This window comes from Etheostoma cragini, chromosome 7 (genome assembly GCF_013103735.1).
Source record: "Etheostoma cragini isolate CJK2018 chromosome 7, CSU_Ecrag_1.0, whole genome shotgun sequence".
Classification (NCBI taxonomy): Eukaryota; Metazoa; Chordata; class Actinopteri; order Perciformes; family Percidae; genus Etheostoma; species Etheostoma cragini.
The window spans coordinates 16407584-16425578 of record NC_048413.1 but is presented as its reverse complement, the minus strand read 5'-3'; the positions used below and the strand labels follow the sequence as shown (position 1 = coordinate 16425578).

Here is a 17995-nt window from a genome sequence, read left to right as displayed (position 1 = left end):
TGAAATCCTGTTTTTCCAGTTGCAGAATCATGCTGAGGCTGCAAGTCCAGACTTTCCCCATGAGTAAACACAATAAAGTAGGCTCTACTGCAAGAAAGTGTTCAGAGATTACTGTTTTAAACCTTCTAAATAAAACTATGGAGTTACCTCCTGCATACAAAATAGTTTATTTGGTGCAATAATTTGCTACTACACACACAAAAAGTAGCTGATTATAAAGATAAAGCCAATAATTGAGATAAAAACCGATGAATTAAATAATTTGTATGCAAGGTTAATTTGGATTACCCGATTTTCTTGCAGTGGACTATGCTGAGATTATGCATTGTAGAGCTGGCAGAGGCCTGGTGACCTATTTACCAAAAGTCTCTGGACATTGTCAACCTATTGAAAACAGATGTGAGCTTCTCATTATATCCTTTTCAGTTTGCATTTAGGTGCAAAAGAAGACCCAGTCACTACCATAGTACTATTTATATATCTAAGCATTTAGAGGACCAATACCTGATATTCATGTGTCCTATTTGCAGATTTTAGTTAACTATTTAATACGTACAGCCACACCTATTAATTAAAAAGCTGAATGACCTATTATTATTAGGCGATACCACTCGTTTCTAACAACCTTAAACAGCAGGTCAGTGTTATTGGTACTCTCTTAGAGTCAGAACCTTAAGTATACCCACCCAGGGTTGCATCAGTTTACCTTTACTTTTTACCCTTTACAAAGATGAGTATAAAAGTTATAATCCCAACAACCATCATTACATTTTTCAAGGATACTGCCATCAGAAATGGTGTGATGACAACAACAGTTCAGAATGTTATAAAAAAATAACTGAGGAGATGGTGTTGACCCCTGGCGAAGTTGGCAACCACAGGCCTGTGGTCGTCCAAAGTGAAAATATCGCACAGGTCTCCTCATATAAATATCTTGGCATTTATATAGACAACATCGCTATCTTGGAGCATCCAAATGGACAGTCTCAGTAGCAGTCTGCACTTTCTTTCAGTTTTTAAAGATTATTTTTGGGGCATTTTAGGTCTTAATTTTTTCAGGACAGCTGAAGACATGAAAGTGGAAAGAGAAGTGGAATGAAATGCAGCAAAGAGCCGAAGGTCGGATTTAAACGCGCGGCCTCTGCATTGAGGAGTGAACCTCTATATATGGGCGTGCGCACAGGTGAGCTACCCAGCACACTACATTTTCTGCGTTGACTAAGAGTTCATGGTGTCAGTCAGAAATTCATGTTGTTTTTTGTTTTAATCAGATATGGCATCAGAGCTTGGTCTGGGAACCTGTTTGTGCAACTGGTCTGACTGATGAAGACTGCATGGAAGATTGTGGGGATTGGTCAGCACCGGTCTATCAGGCTACTCTAAAACTGGAATCAGGATAGTTGATGACCCATCCCATGTTCTACATGCTGAGTATGTGCTACTGCGCTCCAGAAGGTGGTTCAGAGTCCCTCGATGTAGATCAAAGAGATTTAAACACATTTGTTCCCTGCCTCAAGAAAACTTTTATATAGCAGATAAATGAATGTCTACAATGCGTGTGAGCAAGGAATTCATTATTTGCTGCCAGAACTCAATTCTCAAATTTTGAAGGATGCAGGCTTTTAATTGGTCTGAATTTAGTTTTGAACTTTGTGCTAACTTTGACCCACATTGGAGTATAATGAGCTGAATATTATGGGCACACCAGACAATGTACTCTTTGTTTCACTTTTCTTTTTTTTTTACCCACTAACACAAATGACCACAGAAAACCTACAAACTATCAACTGCTGAAGGTCATACTAACACACCTTATTTGTCTAAATTATTTTTGTCTTTATTACTTTTGTAACTTGCAGTTTTCAGTTTCAGAAGACATTTATTTACTTTTTTGAATGTAAGAACTGCAGGAAGTCAAGCACTTTGAACATTTATTTTTTAACACAAATAATCCAGACAAATAATATTTCACAAACAGCACATATAATTCTCTGGAAGGGGCATGCAGTGCTTTTGAATAGCAACAAGTAGCCCAACAGATAACACCATGACCTATACTGAAGGCAGGAGTTTCAAAATGAGTAAACGAGTAAGAAGAGTTACAGTTCTCTAAAAATGTGTTTATTCATGAATTTGGCACTAGTTGGACTCATGCATGGATGGAAAACTGAAGGAACAGATCATGCCTCATTCACTGTACTACGACTCAAATATATGTGTTTCAAATATGTGTTTAAGGAAAGATGGTATCAGATCAGAGTTACAGTTAAGACTGTCAGGAGAAACAATGTTACAATGTTAAAATGAGAGTTGGTATCATAAGATGCTACAACTGAGTAGCATTACCACACACCAGAAACAGATATTGACGTGACATCATGCAACTCTGCTGAATAACTGTAAAGACTGTAAAAAAAACAGCAAGAATATGAGACACAGAACAGCTGTGGGAAGCATGCTGTTACCAGTAACAGGAATACGGAGGATGGAGATCTTTCTGCACGCTATAAAGCATGAGGTACTATCCTGTGGATAATTACACTAGAATATGTCAACCAAACAGACAAAGATTCATGCAGTGTTTCTAATTTGACTTTATGAATAGACATGAAAGGGTTTTGCATCACATCTTAATCACATTTTGCTGCAAAGATTCATGATTTGATAAGTAGTCAGGGCTCTAGCCAGGGTTTTAGAAATACTAAGGTCACAAGTTGTAATTTGCCTCACCCGTCACTCACCAAATTGAGATTTTAGTTGGATTTTTTTGTTTTTTATTTATTCAGTTAGCTATTCGTGTATATTTACTAGTTTGATTTGAATGGGGAAGTGCTTTCAATGAAATTCCTCTGGATTAGGTTGCACCAGCTGTTTGTCAATTCATTACTAGTTGTGTGTTTAAAGTTGTTCCTAAATTCTTAGTAACAATTTCAAGTAGCTAACTTCAGTTCAATCCTTTGTAAATGACAGTGTTACTTTTATTTATATACTATGCATACATGGAGAAATATGTGTCAGAGTTAGTAGTATTCAGTCAGTTTTTAATGAATGGAAAATATGTTATTGCTCCGACCTCAGTGGCATTATAGGCAAGCAAATGTTATCTTTGCTAGTTAGTTCAGTTTGCTAGATAGCAGTTACTTGGGATAAATATTTAGTAACATCTAATCCCTTGGTAATAGCTTAGTGTGGTGGAACATGTTTTATTTTGATGTTCCATAAATCTCAACTTAGAAAGCACTTACAGCTACGCAAAGTTTGTAATTAACAGCTGGTGCAACCAGCTCCTGGAAATCACAACTAACTAAAATAGAAGAAGTTTGTCTCTTGCTAAAGGTAGATCCAATTAAATATGTGGAGTCTATGAATAACTTTCAAAAAGAAAGAAAATAAATATAAATACTGCCTAAGAAAATACTCATCATGTGTATGCTTTTAATTGCAGAAAGTAAACTCCTCTCAAAGTCACTAAAACCCCCAGAATTGTCAAAAGATAACAAAAGAACATGACCTCAGTGTCATGGTAGGTACAGCCCTATGTGTAGAAAAACTGCAGAAATATTGATGAAATGTAGTCACAAACCATGGAAATCTAAAGATTTTAAATAAATACATTGAGGGTCTTGATGAAATCCCCTAAACAGAGTAAACAAAGAATGACAAAGGAAACTAAAGGAAGTAAACACCTTGGATACACAGATTTTAGGTCCTCTCTCACACTGCCACTGTAGCAACTTTCATAATCTTCTTGTAACAAAGCATTTCTCTATTCACAGGTGTGGTATGTTGATATGCAAATCTGTACAAAGTCATGTGAAAACTGAATGTAATACGTTAGAATTGGGTTTGTGTTGTGCTGCACGTTCACTTCTCTCCCTGAACAGATCCCATATACAGACTCCCCTCCTCCTCGATGGTCTCCAGCTCATCTGTGCGGATGGCCTGTGTGATTAAATTCAACTCCTCGCACATGGTCTCATACCGGTATGCCACACGGATGTCAGGAACGTTGGTGCGCCTGATGTCGTTGCTCTCCTGCCCCTCCTTAATGTGTTTGGGGCCGAGCCAGGAGCACTTCACCTGATCCAGAAGAAGAGTGACATTAAACTGTCTGCAGAACAAAAGACCAAGGAGGGAAGGCTGTAGTTGTGTTTACACAGTAAAACATGTTTCATCCTTCTGATTGTGGTCAAACCGGTCTGAGCGGCTCCCAGATCCAAGGGGCAGTGCAACTTCCACATTGCAGCTATTGTGTTAGCGCTATGCTGTGGTGTCGACTAAGCACTGAAAGACTACACTCAGTGTTAGAAATAACATATCTAGATTTTCTTTTTCATCGAATGTAGCGCATTCATTTAGAACGGTAAACAGTCAGTTTCACCAGAACTACTTATGAGGTGTCCTATAACCCTTTTTTATGGACACCCTGCAGCCAATCAGAAATGAGTATTCACCCAGACCACAGCATACCACCGGATAATAAGAAAAAAATAAAGATAATTTATACCCTATCAGAGAATCCGCTCATCAGCACGCTGTTTCTGGCCAGCTCACACATATCGCAGGAGCTCAGCTTCCACACCTGAGCAGCAATGCTGTACTCTTCCATCAAAGGCTCCTACACATAGCACACAATAATATCCCAGTTTAGCATGCACTGCTTGTTGAAGGATTTTAAAAATAATGTAGCATGTTTTTTTAAATCTATAAATACCCTAAAATTGGTTTGCATAGGAATGGTGGTGGTTTGAAAGGTAATTACAATATGCTATTGGTCTTGCATTTTAAAAGTCTACAATGTGGACTCTAGTGCCAGACCCATAAATGTTATAAAGATGGGTGTCAATATAATTAAAATAATGAGGATTATAACTTCAATTCATATTGCTTAAAATAGATACAACCTTTGGTCTAAAAAAACCTGTAATGATTTTTAGTAATTTTTCACTCTTAGACTAAGTGACTAAGTGTCTAATTCATGTTTTATTGGAGAAAAGTTTGCAGGAGAAGTCAGCCAATTAAGCCACCATACTACATACATACTATACAGGTGCCTTATTAAAAACGTACTCTTCACTTCATACATGCAACTATCACTTAGTACTATTATTATAGCAATTTGCTCATACCATATTTCTTATTTCCACATTTTCAATGAATACATTTTAAATTTTAAATGATAATCTGAACTGTAGAATGTTACAAATGTTTTACTGGCTGTGTACACTGACCTTGGTGAAGTGAAACTGCAGAGGGTCGTCTGTGGACAGAGAGACCATGAGGCCTCTTGACAGGTACTCTGGCAGAGGGTTACGATGGTAGCTGAGGAACAGGCTGTTATTGCTGAGAGGAGACATGGCGATACCTATCTGGGCCAAGTAGTACAGATACTGCAGAACAGGAGCCTGGAGCGACATGAGCCATAATGTTATGTGCTGTAATAAACAATCAATGTGCTGGGAGTACATTCCATGACCATGTATAGAAGTGAGATTATAGCTAAAGTATAAATAACCTAATAAACATAATGAACATGATCTAGCTGAGTCGAAGCCTTGCACAATTTCTTTATTAAATCCTCATGTCCTCGCAAACTTTTAAACCAATAAAGCAGCTGTTGTGATATGGAGGTCACACCTTCCTGAGCAGCAGCCCGTGTGAGATGTTCTCTGACAGCATGAAACCAGACACCAGGTGATGGATCGGCCCTGCCTCCCCACAATGAGGACGTAGGACGAGTGTGGGAAACCCCCGCTGCCTGAACAAAGAAGACAAAGATATTAGGAGGGTGACTTAAACGGATTGAAGGGTTGTAACATATTTCAGCTTTTTTTGTCTTCTAGACAATCGGGCAAAGCATGTTGGCATAAATGAACCTTCATTGCTGCTCTTCAGTGACTCAAAAGTAAAACAGATGACTACTAAAGGGCAACAGACAAATCCAAAAGGATAAGAAGGTATTTAGTGGTTTGTTACCCTATTACTACAGTTATAACATTTTAAAAGAGGTTGAGTCCTGTAATTTCTCTGTTAATTTAATAGATATTCAATCTATTCCATTTCACACTATTTACATGCCAAACTTTCTCTCACAATTGTATTACTTAAAGATTTATTTTAGCATATCAATTGTAGCAGGAACAATGTGAAGTAAAAGAAAAGCTGACATGTTAAAAAGTGAAACTGTAATCAAATCATACTGATGAGAATGAATGAATTTGATAAAATATAAGAAAGACAAAACATGTAAACCTTTGTGAAGAAATGTTTGTTATTCCATTATTATTTGCAAATAGCAATTTGTCTTGGATATTTATTTTATTTTATAATGGTTTTGTGTCTCAAGGATAAAAAAAAAATAGAATGTAGTATTTCAGTTGCTTTCAATATTTTCATTTTTATTGTTAAAAATTAAGTAATAATAAAAATAAAGTCAACAAGGTAGACGCCTGTGGCCTCTTGACCTCTCCTTAGGCATTTCTTATGTTTTCATTATCTGAATTTTATGCAGTCTTATGTGTGTACCAATAAACAAAAAAAGCATTGTATTTTGTAACAATGAAACGCCCCACGTTTAGGAAAAAATACTTGTTTTGCATTTTGTGAAAAGCATAATAGATATATATTTCTGTCCAAAACTTCATACTTTTTAAGAATCTTAAAATGAGTCCATACATTGAATCTGAGAAATATATGAAAAAAAAAAAAAAGCAGCCACTTGGACTGAGGTGTCGGTACGTACCTGCGCAGGTGATTCAGCACAGTCATGTTCGCGTACATGTAGTAGAGGTAGTAGGAGTAGGGCGGGTTGTCCTCCTCTGTCCAGTTGACTGGCAGCGGACTGTCCAGGTTGAAGATATGTTGCTCTGGTTTCGACTCATCATCCACACTGTCAAAACCTACAACCTGTGTGAGGGAGCAACGAGAGGTCCATGAAACAATCAGGGTGTGGCTACATATGAACAATATAAACGCCTGATTGCACAGCAAAGACTTCGTACATGCTGAAGGAAGAGGTGCAGCTCTGGATGGCTGCCGGGGTTCACTGTAACCTCAAACAGAGGCATGAAGATGTTCTCCAGCATCTCTTGGAAATTGCACAGCTGTTTCTTTGTTTGGTAGACGTCACTTTGAGAGACAAAATACAAATCAAGAAGTCAGTTGTGAGATAATGGTTGCATTGCTAAAATGTTACGTTTCATGTGCTCTTTTTACTCATGTAGATATATTTTAAAGATGCTTAGCGACTGATGTGGCTGTTTGTAAACCTCAATAAGTGATACTCAGTAATGTTAGAGTAGTCAAGTATTTTACTTAAGTAAAAGTATGTCACTGTCAAAAAAGTATACGCAATTATTAATGTGTAGAAAATGTGTCGCCTTTCAGATGGTTGTCTTGCAAAGGTTACAGACTCTTTAATCCTATCCATATATAAATATATATGTACATGTGTGTGTGTGTGTTAATAAACAACACACACACACGCACACACATACAGTACAGGCCAAAGTTTTGGAACCACCACCTTCTTATTCAATGCTTTTTCTTTATTTTCATGACTATTTACATTGTAGATTATCACTGAAGGCATCAAAACTATGAATAAACACATATGGAATTATGTAATTAACAAAAAAGTGTGAAATAACTGAAAACATGTCTTATATTCTACATATATATACAGTATATATCATACATTTATGTTTTATATGTAGAATTTTAACTAAAACATTAACTAAAATATTTATGTAGTGGAATAGAAGTACAAGGTGGCATGAGGTTGAAATGCCTCAATATTTAAGTATAATACTTGTGTAAATGTAGTATTGTACTTCCCACCACTGAGATTACTCACAAGAGTCGTGGCACTTGCACAAGCCAGCGCACATTGGTGGAGTAGACCCGATGTTTGACAGCCCACTGGGCCAGCTTGTCCCACTCGTCTCTGGAGCGTCCGTAGATGGACAGCCTGAGCTCCACATTCTGGTATTTGCTCTCCTCCAGGTCTGCCATCACCTCCTGAGAAGCAGTGACACAAACAATCAGCAGAGGGGGCCAGTGTCCATCTCATACACTCATTCTGCAGGTATCAGTGGTAAAGTGATAGTTAATGGATTCAGTAAGCACCTTAATAATGTGGCCAAAGTATTTCCCCTCAATGTAGTTGTCTGTTTTGATGAAGATCTCTCTCAGAATGGACTCGCCGATGGGGTTGTATTTGGCATTAAACTTGTCAAAGCGATGAAAAGTGTTTCGGTCCTGCAAGTGAGAAAGTGATTCAAACAATCTCGCATTACCTGAAGCTGTTGTCTGGTCCCTGTTTGTCATTTCAAAACGGTTATGATCTATCCATCATGGGCGTTACTCACTGCATGCATGTCCAGAGTGTCCACGCTCAGGTCAAAGGCCGTCAGGTTCATGGTCTCAAACACTTCCATGAGCGTCTGACCCTTGCCATTTTCCACACGCACAATTTCCTTGGGATACTTCTTCATGGCCCTTTTAATAAAACGCAGAAGGTGCTTTTGGTTCATGCAAGACGAAGCGTGGATGTGTGTGTCAACCTGTACAACACACAAAAAAGTATATAGCCTACTAGAGTCCGTTTCTGGATTACAATAAATGATTTTGATTAGGCACAGTAGAAAACAGCTCCCAAGTTCACCTTACGGATATTGTAAAAGTCTCGATGTGGGACTTTCTTCTGTGCTGCCAGCTCCTTCATCTCATTCAGCAAAATGTGCATCTGGAACTTGGAGCTAAGATACTGCAGACGTCGGTAGCAGAAGGACTTTCTGTGGATAAGGTAAACACAAACAAATTAGGGTTACTTTATGTGGTTTAGATGAGAACGGTATAATTTAAAAAGAAAATCTAAATAAGAAAAACATACACTGGGCCATTGATAATGAGGGCCATCATGACATTCATATCAGCAATGTACTCCTGCAGGTCTGGATACGGCAAGTCCAGCTCTGTGCTCCTGTTGGCGACATCAAAACTTAAGCAAGAAACTCTTTGCTGCCAACAAAATGTGTGAGCTGGGTCTAAAAACAGACATGCATCCAACCAAATCGAGGTACAAACATGCGAGTGATTCATCATAAATATCTCACTTTTCCATAATGTTCCTCGTTGTGTACACATGCATGACACCATCCACCATCTTGCAGCCATATCCCATATCGTGGGGCATGCTGGCAGGGTCCTGGTTCTCATAGGGGTGCGTTTTAGAGACAGGTGGGTGCATTGTGGCATCTGAGAGGAGACAGAATGTTGCACTGTGTCACGGCTCTGGACGAGGTGGCAGCACACATGCAACTAAGGTATCATTTGAACAGCTTGCACGCTGTGATAGCCTGGTCAGGGGTGTGTGACAGATGGATTGTGAAATCTGTGGGTGTGCCCGCTTATGTCTTATTGTGAAAGTACGGCACATGACAATGGACATGATTTATATTCCTATAGTAACATAAGATTACTAATCTAACATCACCACTAATCTAAGTTCTGGAATGATCAAGAATAAAACTGTGAATAACAATAATTTAAATTGTTTTATTGTTGTTTTTGTCTACTGATGCAATATCTATTGCATGTCTATCTGTTGCAAACTTCTAGAAGTTTCTTAACTTTTTATGCTATTCGATTAACAATGATTACAAAAATAACTAAAAACAATAAATCTTCAAATTTGAGAAGCTAGAACCAGAAAAATACAAATGACTTGAAAACTTTAGGATCAATCAGTTATAATAATTGTTGGGGAAATTAATGAACAATTGATTCAGCACAAATCATAACCTCCTTTTTGTTGGATATGCATGTATTAAGTGCGCAGTAAATAAAAATATTAGTGTAGGGGTGTAGATGTATTTACATATGTACTTACCTGCAGTGACTGCGGTCTCTGAGATCTCCTCCTCGTAGTTTTCGAAGTCCAGAGGTCTCTCCCTCAGCTCCTGCAGGTAACGAGCGGTGGTCCTGCAGTAACTCTGCAGCGACAGACCCATGTACTTCTGTCTGATGAACAGAGCCTTCACCACACATTTGGCTGCATCCAACAGATCTGTGAAGGGAACCTTGTTGGAAGAATGATGAAACAATTAAAAGGAATAAAAGAGAAGAAAAGAAACAAAGTGTATATTTTGCATTTATTTGTAAGAAATGCAACAAAAAGAATTCTGGGCAAAGTGCTTCTACCAAGAAAACCATTTCTGATTTTCCCTTCATTGCTGGGATTCTGACTTACACTTACCCCACATTTCTCATCCCCAGAAATAGCCACTCGCTGGTATTCTTTCTCTGGAACCAGGTCCTGCAGGTCTGGAAATGGGCTCTTCTCCTTCATGTATCTTATAATAGATAAAACAAACAGATTACTTAAATTGTTTTCTATTCTTGTACTTAAGATATACATTCAATGGATAATGACACCACTGTTGCCTACAGCTAGTGAAAACACTCACTCAAGATCTGTAGCACTGTCAGTCTTCATGAACTCCTGTTTGGCTCGCAGGAGAATGTCGGGTTCAAACCTGAGCGAAAAAAGGGGATCATTAGAGCAGAGTCTGGCAGCAAATATCGTCACATGTTTGTCTATTAGCAAACAACCTCCTTCCTTTTGCTGCACTTACTTGACATCCTGGCTTATCTGTCGCTCCAAGCGATGACGTCTCTCTTCCAGCTGTTCGATTGGACTGTCCTCAGGGAATTCATAGGGAGCACTGCGCATCTCACTGTCTGCCATTGTGCGGGAGAACAGCTCCTTCACACATACAGTAAACAATGTTATAGTAGTCTACACATCTAGACACAAATCAGTTCAAAATACATTTTCATTTATTAGGTTGACAACTGAGCACAATCAATGAGTACTAACCTCAGCAATCTCTTTGTACTTCCCGTCCATGGATGTACGCAGGTCAATGGATTGTTTCAAGGCCACAGGGATCCCAGGCAAGGAATGCTGGGAAGTGAGGAGGTGGCGGGCACCACGGAGATCAGCTGGAGATGAAAAGGAAGGGGAAAGAGGGAAAGAAATCATGAAATGAATGAGAAAACTATGCATATTTTAAAGAACTGAAGAATGTCGCTCCGAAAATAATCCGGAAATAAAGAACAGTCGTTAGGACCTCAGTATCATCTTATTGTAGTCAGACAAGTAAGATCATATATCCATTTCTCTAGCAACAGCTGTACCCTAATTACTGTCAATGAGATTATCTTTCTTGATTACAGAAAAAGGAAACGTCTTCTCATTTTACCCAGCATTGAAAAAGTGGGATTGACATGACTATGAATAAGCTAAATCAGTTTTATGAGAGTACTCAGTCTTTGATTTTTTTTTTTTTATTCCTTAAACATGTAATTATTTCAGGGTGACCAAATCAGTCTGCAGAAGCTTGTTGTTTCTCCATCAGTGGGTCTTTTCACAACAGTGGAGGTCTGAGCTCAGCGGCTGTTTATTCCTCAAGACACAATGGACCATTCAGGTGGGGAGTCCATCGGCACATACACCGGCTAATGCCCTCCGTTGTTGCCATTGCAAGACAAAAAGTTTCATTAAAAACCCAGTTGTCATGGAAAGGAAAAAACTTACGGAAAACAGGGAAGGGGGGGGGGGCACTGAAAAAGACTTAGGACAAGAACGGCGAGGAAGTTGTCAACAGCAATGAGAAAAACGGAGACGTTAGGCATTTGTTTGTGAGAAACAGACAATGCCTTTACTTTTGTATCCCCCAGGTGTATATTTAGCCTGTCTGCAATGATGTTAATCATTCCCTCGAAACATTACACCTGCCACTGAAATATTCATCACCCTGTTAAATATTTCATCCTGTGTGTGCTAGAGTGTCATTGGGCCTGTGGTCTGTCAGTATTTATAGGCCATACACACACAAAGGTCAAAGAGGGTATTCTGTAGTATACCTTGCAGTCTGAAATGTCTTTGTACTATTGTGCCCTATCTAAATTAAGACTCTGATTTATTCAACCCAGAATGTCTGAGTCTGTCTGCTCTATGGGGACAGTGAAGGAGACCAGAGAAGCAAATTAATGAGCATGATTAGAACTCGAGAAAAAGCTTCATTAAAGATACAAAAACACTTGATTAAGCATGCGGAATGGTGGTCATAAAGAGAAAAGAGGTGATGGTGCAATCATTGGCCCAACCACAATTCACTACCCCGAACAGATTTGGATGCACAGCAACACAGCAACGTCAAAACACAGAAGTATCTCGGACTAAAATACTTTTGCAAAAACAGAGGGAAACCAACTTCTTCAGCACATAAATATTCAAGTGCTTCCACCTTTAAAAGGCTGAATAGTGGAGATCCAACATTTCGCTTTGAATCGGAGTAAATTCAAATCAAACAAAAACAATAACAATGACCTATGAATTATTTTTAAATACACATTATTTTTCATGTAAAGACACCAAACATTTCCTGGATTTCTGTAATTTATGATTATAAATTCATTAGTTTAGGGTTTTGAAGTTCTGGTGAGACAAAACAAGACATTTGAAGACTTCATCTAGTTAACAAATACTTTATAATTGGACATTTTGTAAACAAATAATCAGCAGACTAATTGATCATGTAAAATAATCATTAGTTGCAGCACTGTTTAAAGGCAAAAAAAAAAAGGTGTTGCACAATATGCAAATAATATGGAAAAACCTCTACTGGACACATTTGTTAAATAATTATAAATATAAATATAAAATAATACCATTGTAAGTAACATCTGTCTATCCAAAGCCAGCTCGAATAAACAAAAATGAGAACACATGCTCTAATGCCAAACTGTCCTCCAGTCTCAGTCACAAGGGACACAAAGTCAAGCCACAGATACTCCTGTGCTAGGAGGGAGCACGTCCGTGTGATGTAATGGCCGGCAAAGATGTTATCTCTGCTGTGGGTCTGCGTGCACATCAATTTGTTGTGATAACAGTGGACACTCACGTGGAGGGCAGGACCAGCGGCAAAGACATCCATACTGGGCCACAGCAAAGCCGAGCGTAGCCAAGCCTGCTGGGGCCCGGAGCTAATCCCCTAATGGCGGCTATATTTGGATCAGTAGCATCTATGGTTACATAACAACTCATCCTCCTGCAGTTGGAGAGCAAAGGACTCAGAAATGAAAGTCAGCTTGAACACATACCACCTAATCGAGTTGGCTAAAGCCTTCATTGATCTAATCAGAGCTGGAAGAAAGCAGCAACAAGAGGGCTCAATTCAACATGTTGAACCAAAGACAATGCTACACATCTACTTCCACAGCCTCTAAATAGGGTAATAGTGTCAGAGCCATAACTCAAGTCAAAGTCAAACTGGGTCCTCAGGGATGAGATGGCAAAAGGAAAGTTTTTCCAAAGCCTACAGGCAAGAGGTCATAATGTCAAGAGACATTGTGTGAAACTTCATGAACAGTGCTGTTTTCCCCCCCCTCGCCTTTGTCAGAAAACGTCATCATTTCTTAGAGGTCAACAAGAATCCCTGTCTGAATGGAATAACATGTCAGCATAAGTACATCCTTCTGAATGATTGCACATTATCAAGAGATTCCCTTTATTCCACTTCATCCTCTCTCTTCTCTGTTTTTTCCACCATCAGGCATTCATCATCAACCCCTCTCTACCTGCTTCCATTGACTATGCAGATTTGGTATTCTGCCCACAAGAAATGCCAGTGACTCACAACTTCTGTGGCAAATGTCTCACAGCGATAACCAATACTTACTCACAGCTCACATGTGTCAGTGCTGCTGAGAAAGCCGGAATACCAAAATAAACAAAGCAGCACTAGAGGTCTCACTCAGTTTTAGCACAGATAACAAACAAGTCTTTTAAGACCCCTTAGAATATGTTTTTCTGCATAACCCCTATGTTAATTAAGTGTCTAAAATAAAAACAAAAACGTTTTTTGCCTACATAAAACAAAATAGTACTTTTAGATTCAAATTCAAGAACCAAATTACCCTGGAAATCCAGCGTTTTTTTTCGCGAGAGCACAATTTGAATTAGCTCACTGAGTTACTCTGGCATTGAGTAATGCTGCTCTTTAACTATACCCTTGTAGCCAAGCTGCACCAATCCCATTGGTGTATCTGCTATAGGCAAGCTAAACAGATTACAACAGTTTACGCTACCAGTTAGCTACGTTGGTAGCTAAGCATAAGGGGCTCTGGATATGTCACCCCACGTATTGTCGTGATCGGTCAAAGTGTTATCCAACTGCGTGCAGTGATATTTTCCAATGCAAGCTTGGTGCCACCCCTCAAAATGGGTGACTTTCATTACTCAATACCAGACCCTTTTGGATTTGGGTCTGGATTTCAAGGCTAGAACAAAAACAAGATTGTGCAAAGCCATTTGACACCAACTGGCAGTTTTTGAGTTTTTGATACTTTGTGCTTTGGAGACAAAAAAACAACAAAGTTCAGCCCCAGTTTTGGTCGCAGAATATCAAATCAAAGTTGGCTTCTACAAACTAAAACATCTATAGAAGCAGAAAGAAAATGTCACTTATCTTACACTCCAGTGTTTCATAATAAAATATGGCAGTCACACCATTCAACATAACAACAAATTAAATCTGGCTGCTCATTATCACGTAGGTAGTGTCTTGTCTAAATACATGGCAGGGAGCATGCAGCTGGATTTAACAACACTCCTCTGCTCCTCTAAAGGATGCTTACTCCGCCAGCCTCTCTCAATGGCTCTGCATCAAACAGCTGACATCTCTCAAGATGTGTAATGAAATTCTTTGGTTTAGGCTCTGCAGCTGCGTGAACTGCATGTCTGCAGCTTGAATTTGGTAGAACACTCTTAGTGCTCTCAGCTTTCTCACTTGAACCATGAAGAAAAGGAATGCTAGAAATATAAAGGCAGTATGCCCACTAGCCGTAAAGAACAACCCTCTTGATCAGATCCTACAGTTGCAGGTGTATTGATCTGCTCCGCTTCTTTGTGCACAATTGCACTTTTGTAACAAAAAACATGATGAAGCTAGTTTGTGGGACAATCAATCGGCATACATTATCCCCAGCACCTGAAAGACAGCACTGCTCAGGGCTATTACAAAAAGCTCTTAAAGGACAGGCAGGGGAGAGTGGCAGTGTGAGTGTGAAAGAGGGAAAGGAAAAATGGAGGAAGGTTAGAGGTGAAGAGAGGAGAGTGTTTCTTCTGTTGTTGCACGGGATGAGGGGAAAGCGTACCTGTCTCCTCAGAGCCTGCGTTAACCAGCAACTAGCAAGGCTGGGAGAGGAGAAAGAGCTAGAGAGAGGGAGAGGCTGTCCTGGCAGGGAGATGGAGCATGCCAAGCAGCAAATAGCCCGGGATGGCGTCTGCTTTCGTTTCAAGATGGGTTAAACATGATGCAAAGGAGGGATGGAGAGAAGCAAGAAAGAAACACTTGAAACATTCAGTCAAATTATAAAACTGGTTAAACATACATATGCTCTGACATCAACGCACACACAGAGTCCAAGAGTCACATCCTGTACTCCCTTAATCTGTCCATGTGATACGTACAAAGAGCTGGTCCAGCAGATCCATTAACTCCCCCTCACATCCCAGTGTGTGACCTCCCTCTGCTCTGTCTGCCTCCTTGTTCAGACCAGCTGTCGCTGCACTAGCAGCCTCTGGAGCTGATCCTCCTCATTTAAATGCCTCTGACATCTATCTGGAATGTACCACAAGAGGGGGGGGTAGGGGGGGCAACGATGATGACGACGACGTACATAACCAGCGGATGTGGGTTCTCCTGCTCTGAGTTTCTCTAACAACACCCCCCTGTCCACTACTTTATCCTCTGTGCTGTGTTTTGCTGTGGGGGCCATGTGTTCCGGATGTTTTTTGTCGTCTGTGTGTGTAAATAAAATGGTGCTGGCTCAGCTGTAAGGTCTGACATGTCTTGGTCTTGTTTTGCCTGCTGAATAGCGGCAGTCTGAAGGAGATGACTGTTTCATAAATGGGACCTTGCATCCCTCCTTGTTTCTCACATGAATGAAATTAAAGGGCCAGCACGTTGTCCCAATTGTGGTTGCAGCAGTAATTTCTGGAACTTGCTTTCCCATGCTAGAAACACAGAACTGTGTGAATGCTAAAACGGATGAAACATATTCACTTCATGTTCAGATTCATTCCAACACAGAATGAATGTTTGTGAAATCTGTCATTGTGTGGAAGTTCTGCAGTTATACCTTTCCCAATTATACTTTTGCACCAAGTGCACATTTGCCCCAGATAACAACCAAAGCATGTATTGTAAAGAAATGTGTGAATGAAAACAATTCAGTCATGGCAGACCGAAACAATGACACATTTATTTAATGCTCCTGACATTTAATTAAGTCAAGAAAGCTTAGAGAAAATATGCTTCCTTGGATGCCTAATTAAGCTTTTCCGAAATATTTTCATGACTTACAGACAAATGTTATTGAATCTATTGTTAGTTAAGAATTCCATTAAATTGCAATTGTTTGCGCTGCCTATCTTATCTTGTCTTGCTCAGTACTGTGTGGAGTTTAACTTAAGTTGTCTTTTGACCCTAACGCAGAATCTTGTTTAAGCATTTGTCAGGAAACATCCACATTTTTTCTTATTATTGTACCTACCTACCTACCTGTAGTATATATATACTGTATATACACATAAATATACTATACGTTTATTTCAAAACCGTAAACAATTTCCGGCACTGTAGTTTCTAGCAAATGTTACTCAAACAGAAGTAAATACTGAATTTAGTCGGGACTATTTTTAGTTCGCTGGTGAGTTTTTACAGCAGCACAATGTGGGATTGAGTAAAAATAAACTACAGTTCCCATGTTCATTTTTATGAAGGAGCATGTCACACAGTGCAACAGTGTGGCTCTTTGATGTGTTTATGTAGTTTTTGGAGAACAATGCGCTCTAGGAGAGCTGTATTAGGCTTTCGCTGCACAGCCATATAGTAATTGTTGGATTTGTATTTTTGAAGAGGTTTGTTGCCAATAAGAAAATGCACAGACTTTCACTAGCCATCAATCATTTCTGAAGCTGTTTTCACCATCTGTTATAAAAGCTAAAAAATAATGCGCTTTATTCTATTCACAGTCTGAACATTAGATATACATAAAACGTTTTTAGAGAGAGCTGCTCTTAAACTGGAACAATGCAGTTTGAAAATTACTGCTAGCAAACTGGACAGAAAAAAACCCTGAGCACAGCAGAAAGTCAAATGCAATCTGACTACAAGCAAATGATCGCTCTGCCTCTCAAGGTTAAATTATTTGCACTTCATAGCAAAATCAGCTCATCAAGAGGACTAATCAAATTGATGTCACCCCAAGAGGAAAACAACAAACCAGATGACTTTAATTAACCTAATCAATCATAGACAGTTAAAAAAATTGACAAAGACCAGTGAAGGATATTAGAAGTACTTTTCCAGTGATGGCTGAGCGTTACTGCGTAGCCTCCAACCGAGCTTGACGAAGTAGATGTGACGTGAGCAACCTGTCTGATAGTTGTAAGTCTTCTGGTAGCTGTGCCAAGAGAAATCTCAATCATTCCGCATCTTGCAGAGACGGAGAGTGTATGTATATGTAAGGAGATAACATAGGCACAGACTAATTATTGCTAACTAAAGTGCTAGTTAACAGTAATAATTAAACCTGAACAGCTAATGTATGTCAAAACTGTCTGCGAGCTTCTCCTGACAATACGGTGGTTTGGCTACTATGCAACAGCAAGTCGCTTAGTTGTGTCCCAATTGTTAGCCTATTTTTACAAAAACGTCTGCCACTTAGCCACAATGTGAGATACAAGGTAATGGTGACTTTTATACATTGTTGTGTTTCTTTAGAAATAAACAATAGACAAATAGTGTCTTTAAACGCTTCAGGTGTAAAGTTATTCACTGTCAAAGTGCCGTCAAAATGAATGTCAGTCAATGGGAGGCTAATGGCGGGTAATGGCTTTGTAGCATTAAAATGGCGCCAC

The 17995-nt window shown here is 39.3% G+C and overlaps 1 protein-coding gene across 6 annotated transcripts in view; it reads right to left on the bottom strand.

Moving 5' to 3' along the window:
* Window positions 1-1924: 1924 nt before the first annotated feature.
* ampd2b (adenosine monophosphate deaminase 2b) overlaps window positions 1925-17995 on the bottom strand; it is a 19942-nt gene continuing 3871 nt past the window's right edge. For 2 of the 6 annotated variants that reach the window (XM_034876703.1, XM_034876709.1), the window contains exons 2-19: window positions 10883-11007; window positions 10638-10768; window positions 10470-10538; window positions 10259-10355; window positions 9893-10082; window positions 9616-9627; window positions 9117-9258; window positions 8894-8983; window positions 8666-8795; window positions 8370-8564; window positions 8128-8259; window positions 7856-8019; window positions 7002-7128; window positions 6743-6906; window positions 5638-5758; window positions 5232-5405; window positions 4508-4618; window positions 1925-4080 (exon numbers count right to left, since the gene is read on the bottom strand). In XM_034876703.1, coding sequence (XP_034732594.1) covers window positions 3865-4080; window positions 4508-4618; window positions 5232-5405; window positions 5638-5758; window positions 6743-6906; window positions 7002-7128; window positions 7856-8019; window positions 8128-8259; window positions 8370-8564; window positions 8666-8795; window positions 8894-8983; window positions 9117-9258; window positions 9616-9627; window positions 9893-10082; window positions 10259-10355; window positions 10470-10538; window positions 10638-10768; window positions 10883-11007 — 2390 coding nt within the window. In that variant the 3' untranslated portion in view covers window positions 1925-3864. Of the gene's footprint in view, window positions 4081-4507; window positions 4619-5231; window positions 5406-5637; window positions 5759-6742; window positions 6907-7001; window positions 7129-7855; window positions 8020-8127; window positions 8260-8369; window positions 8565-8665; window positions 8796-8893; window positions 8984-9116; window positions 9259-9615; window positions 9628-9892; window positions 10083-10258; window positions 10356-10469; window positions 10539-10637; window positions 10769-10882; window positions 11008-15225; window positions 15358-15488; window positions 15685-17995 lie in introns of those variants that run through there. The other 4 variants (XM_034876708.1, XM_034876707.1, XM_034876706.1 and 1 more) reach the window with 4 other exon arrangements.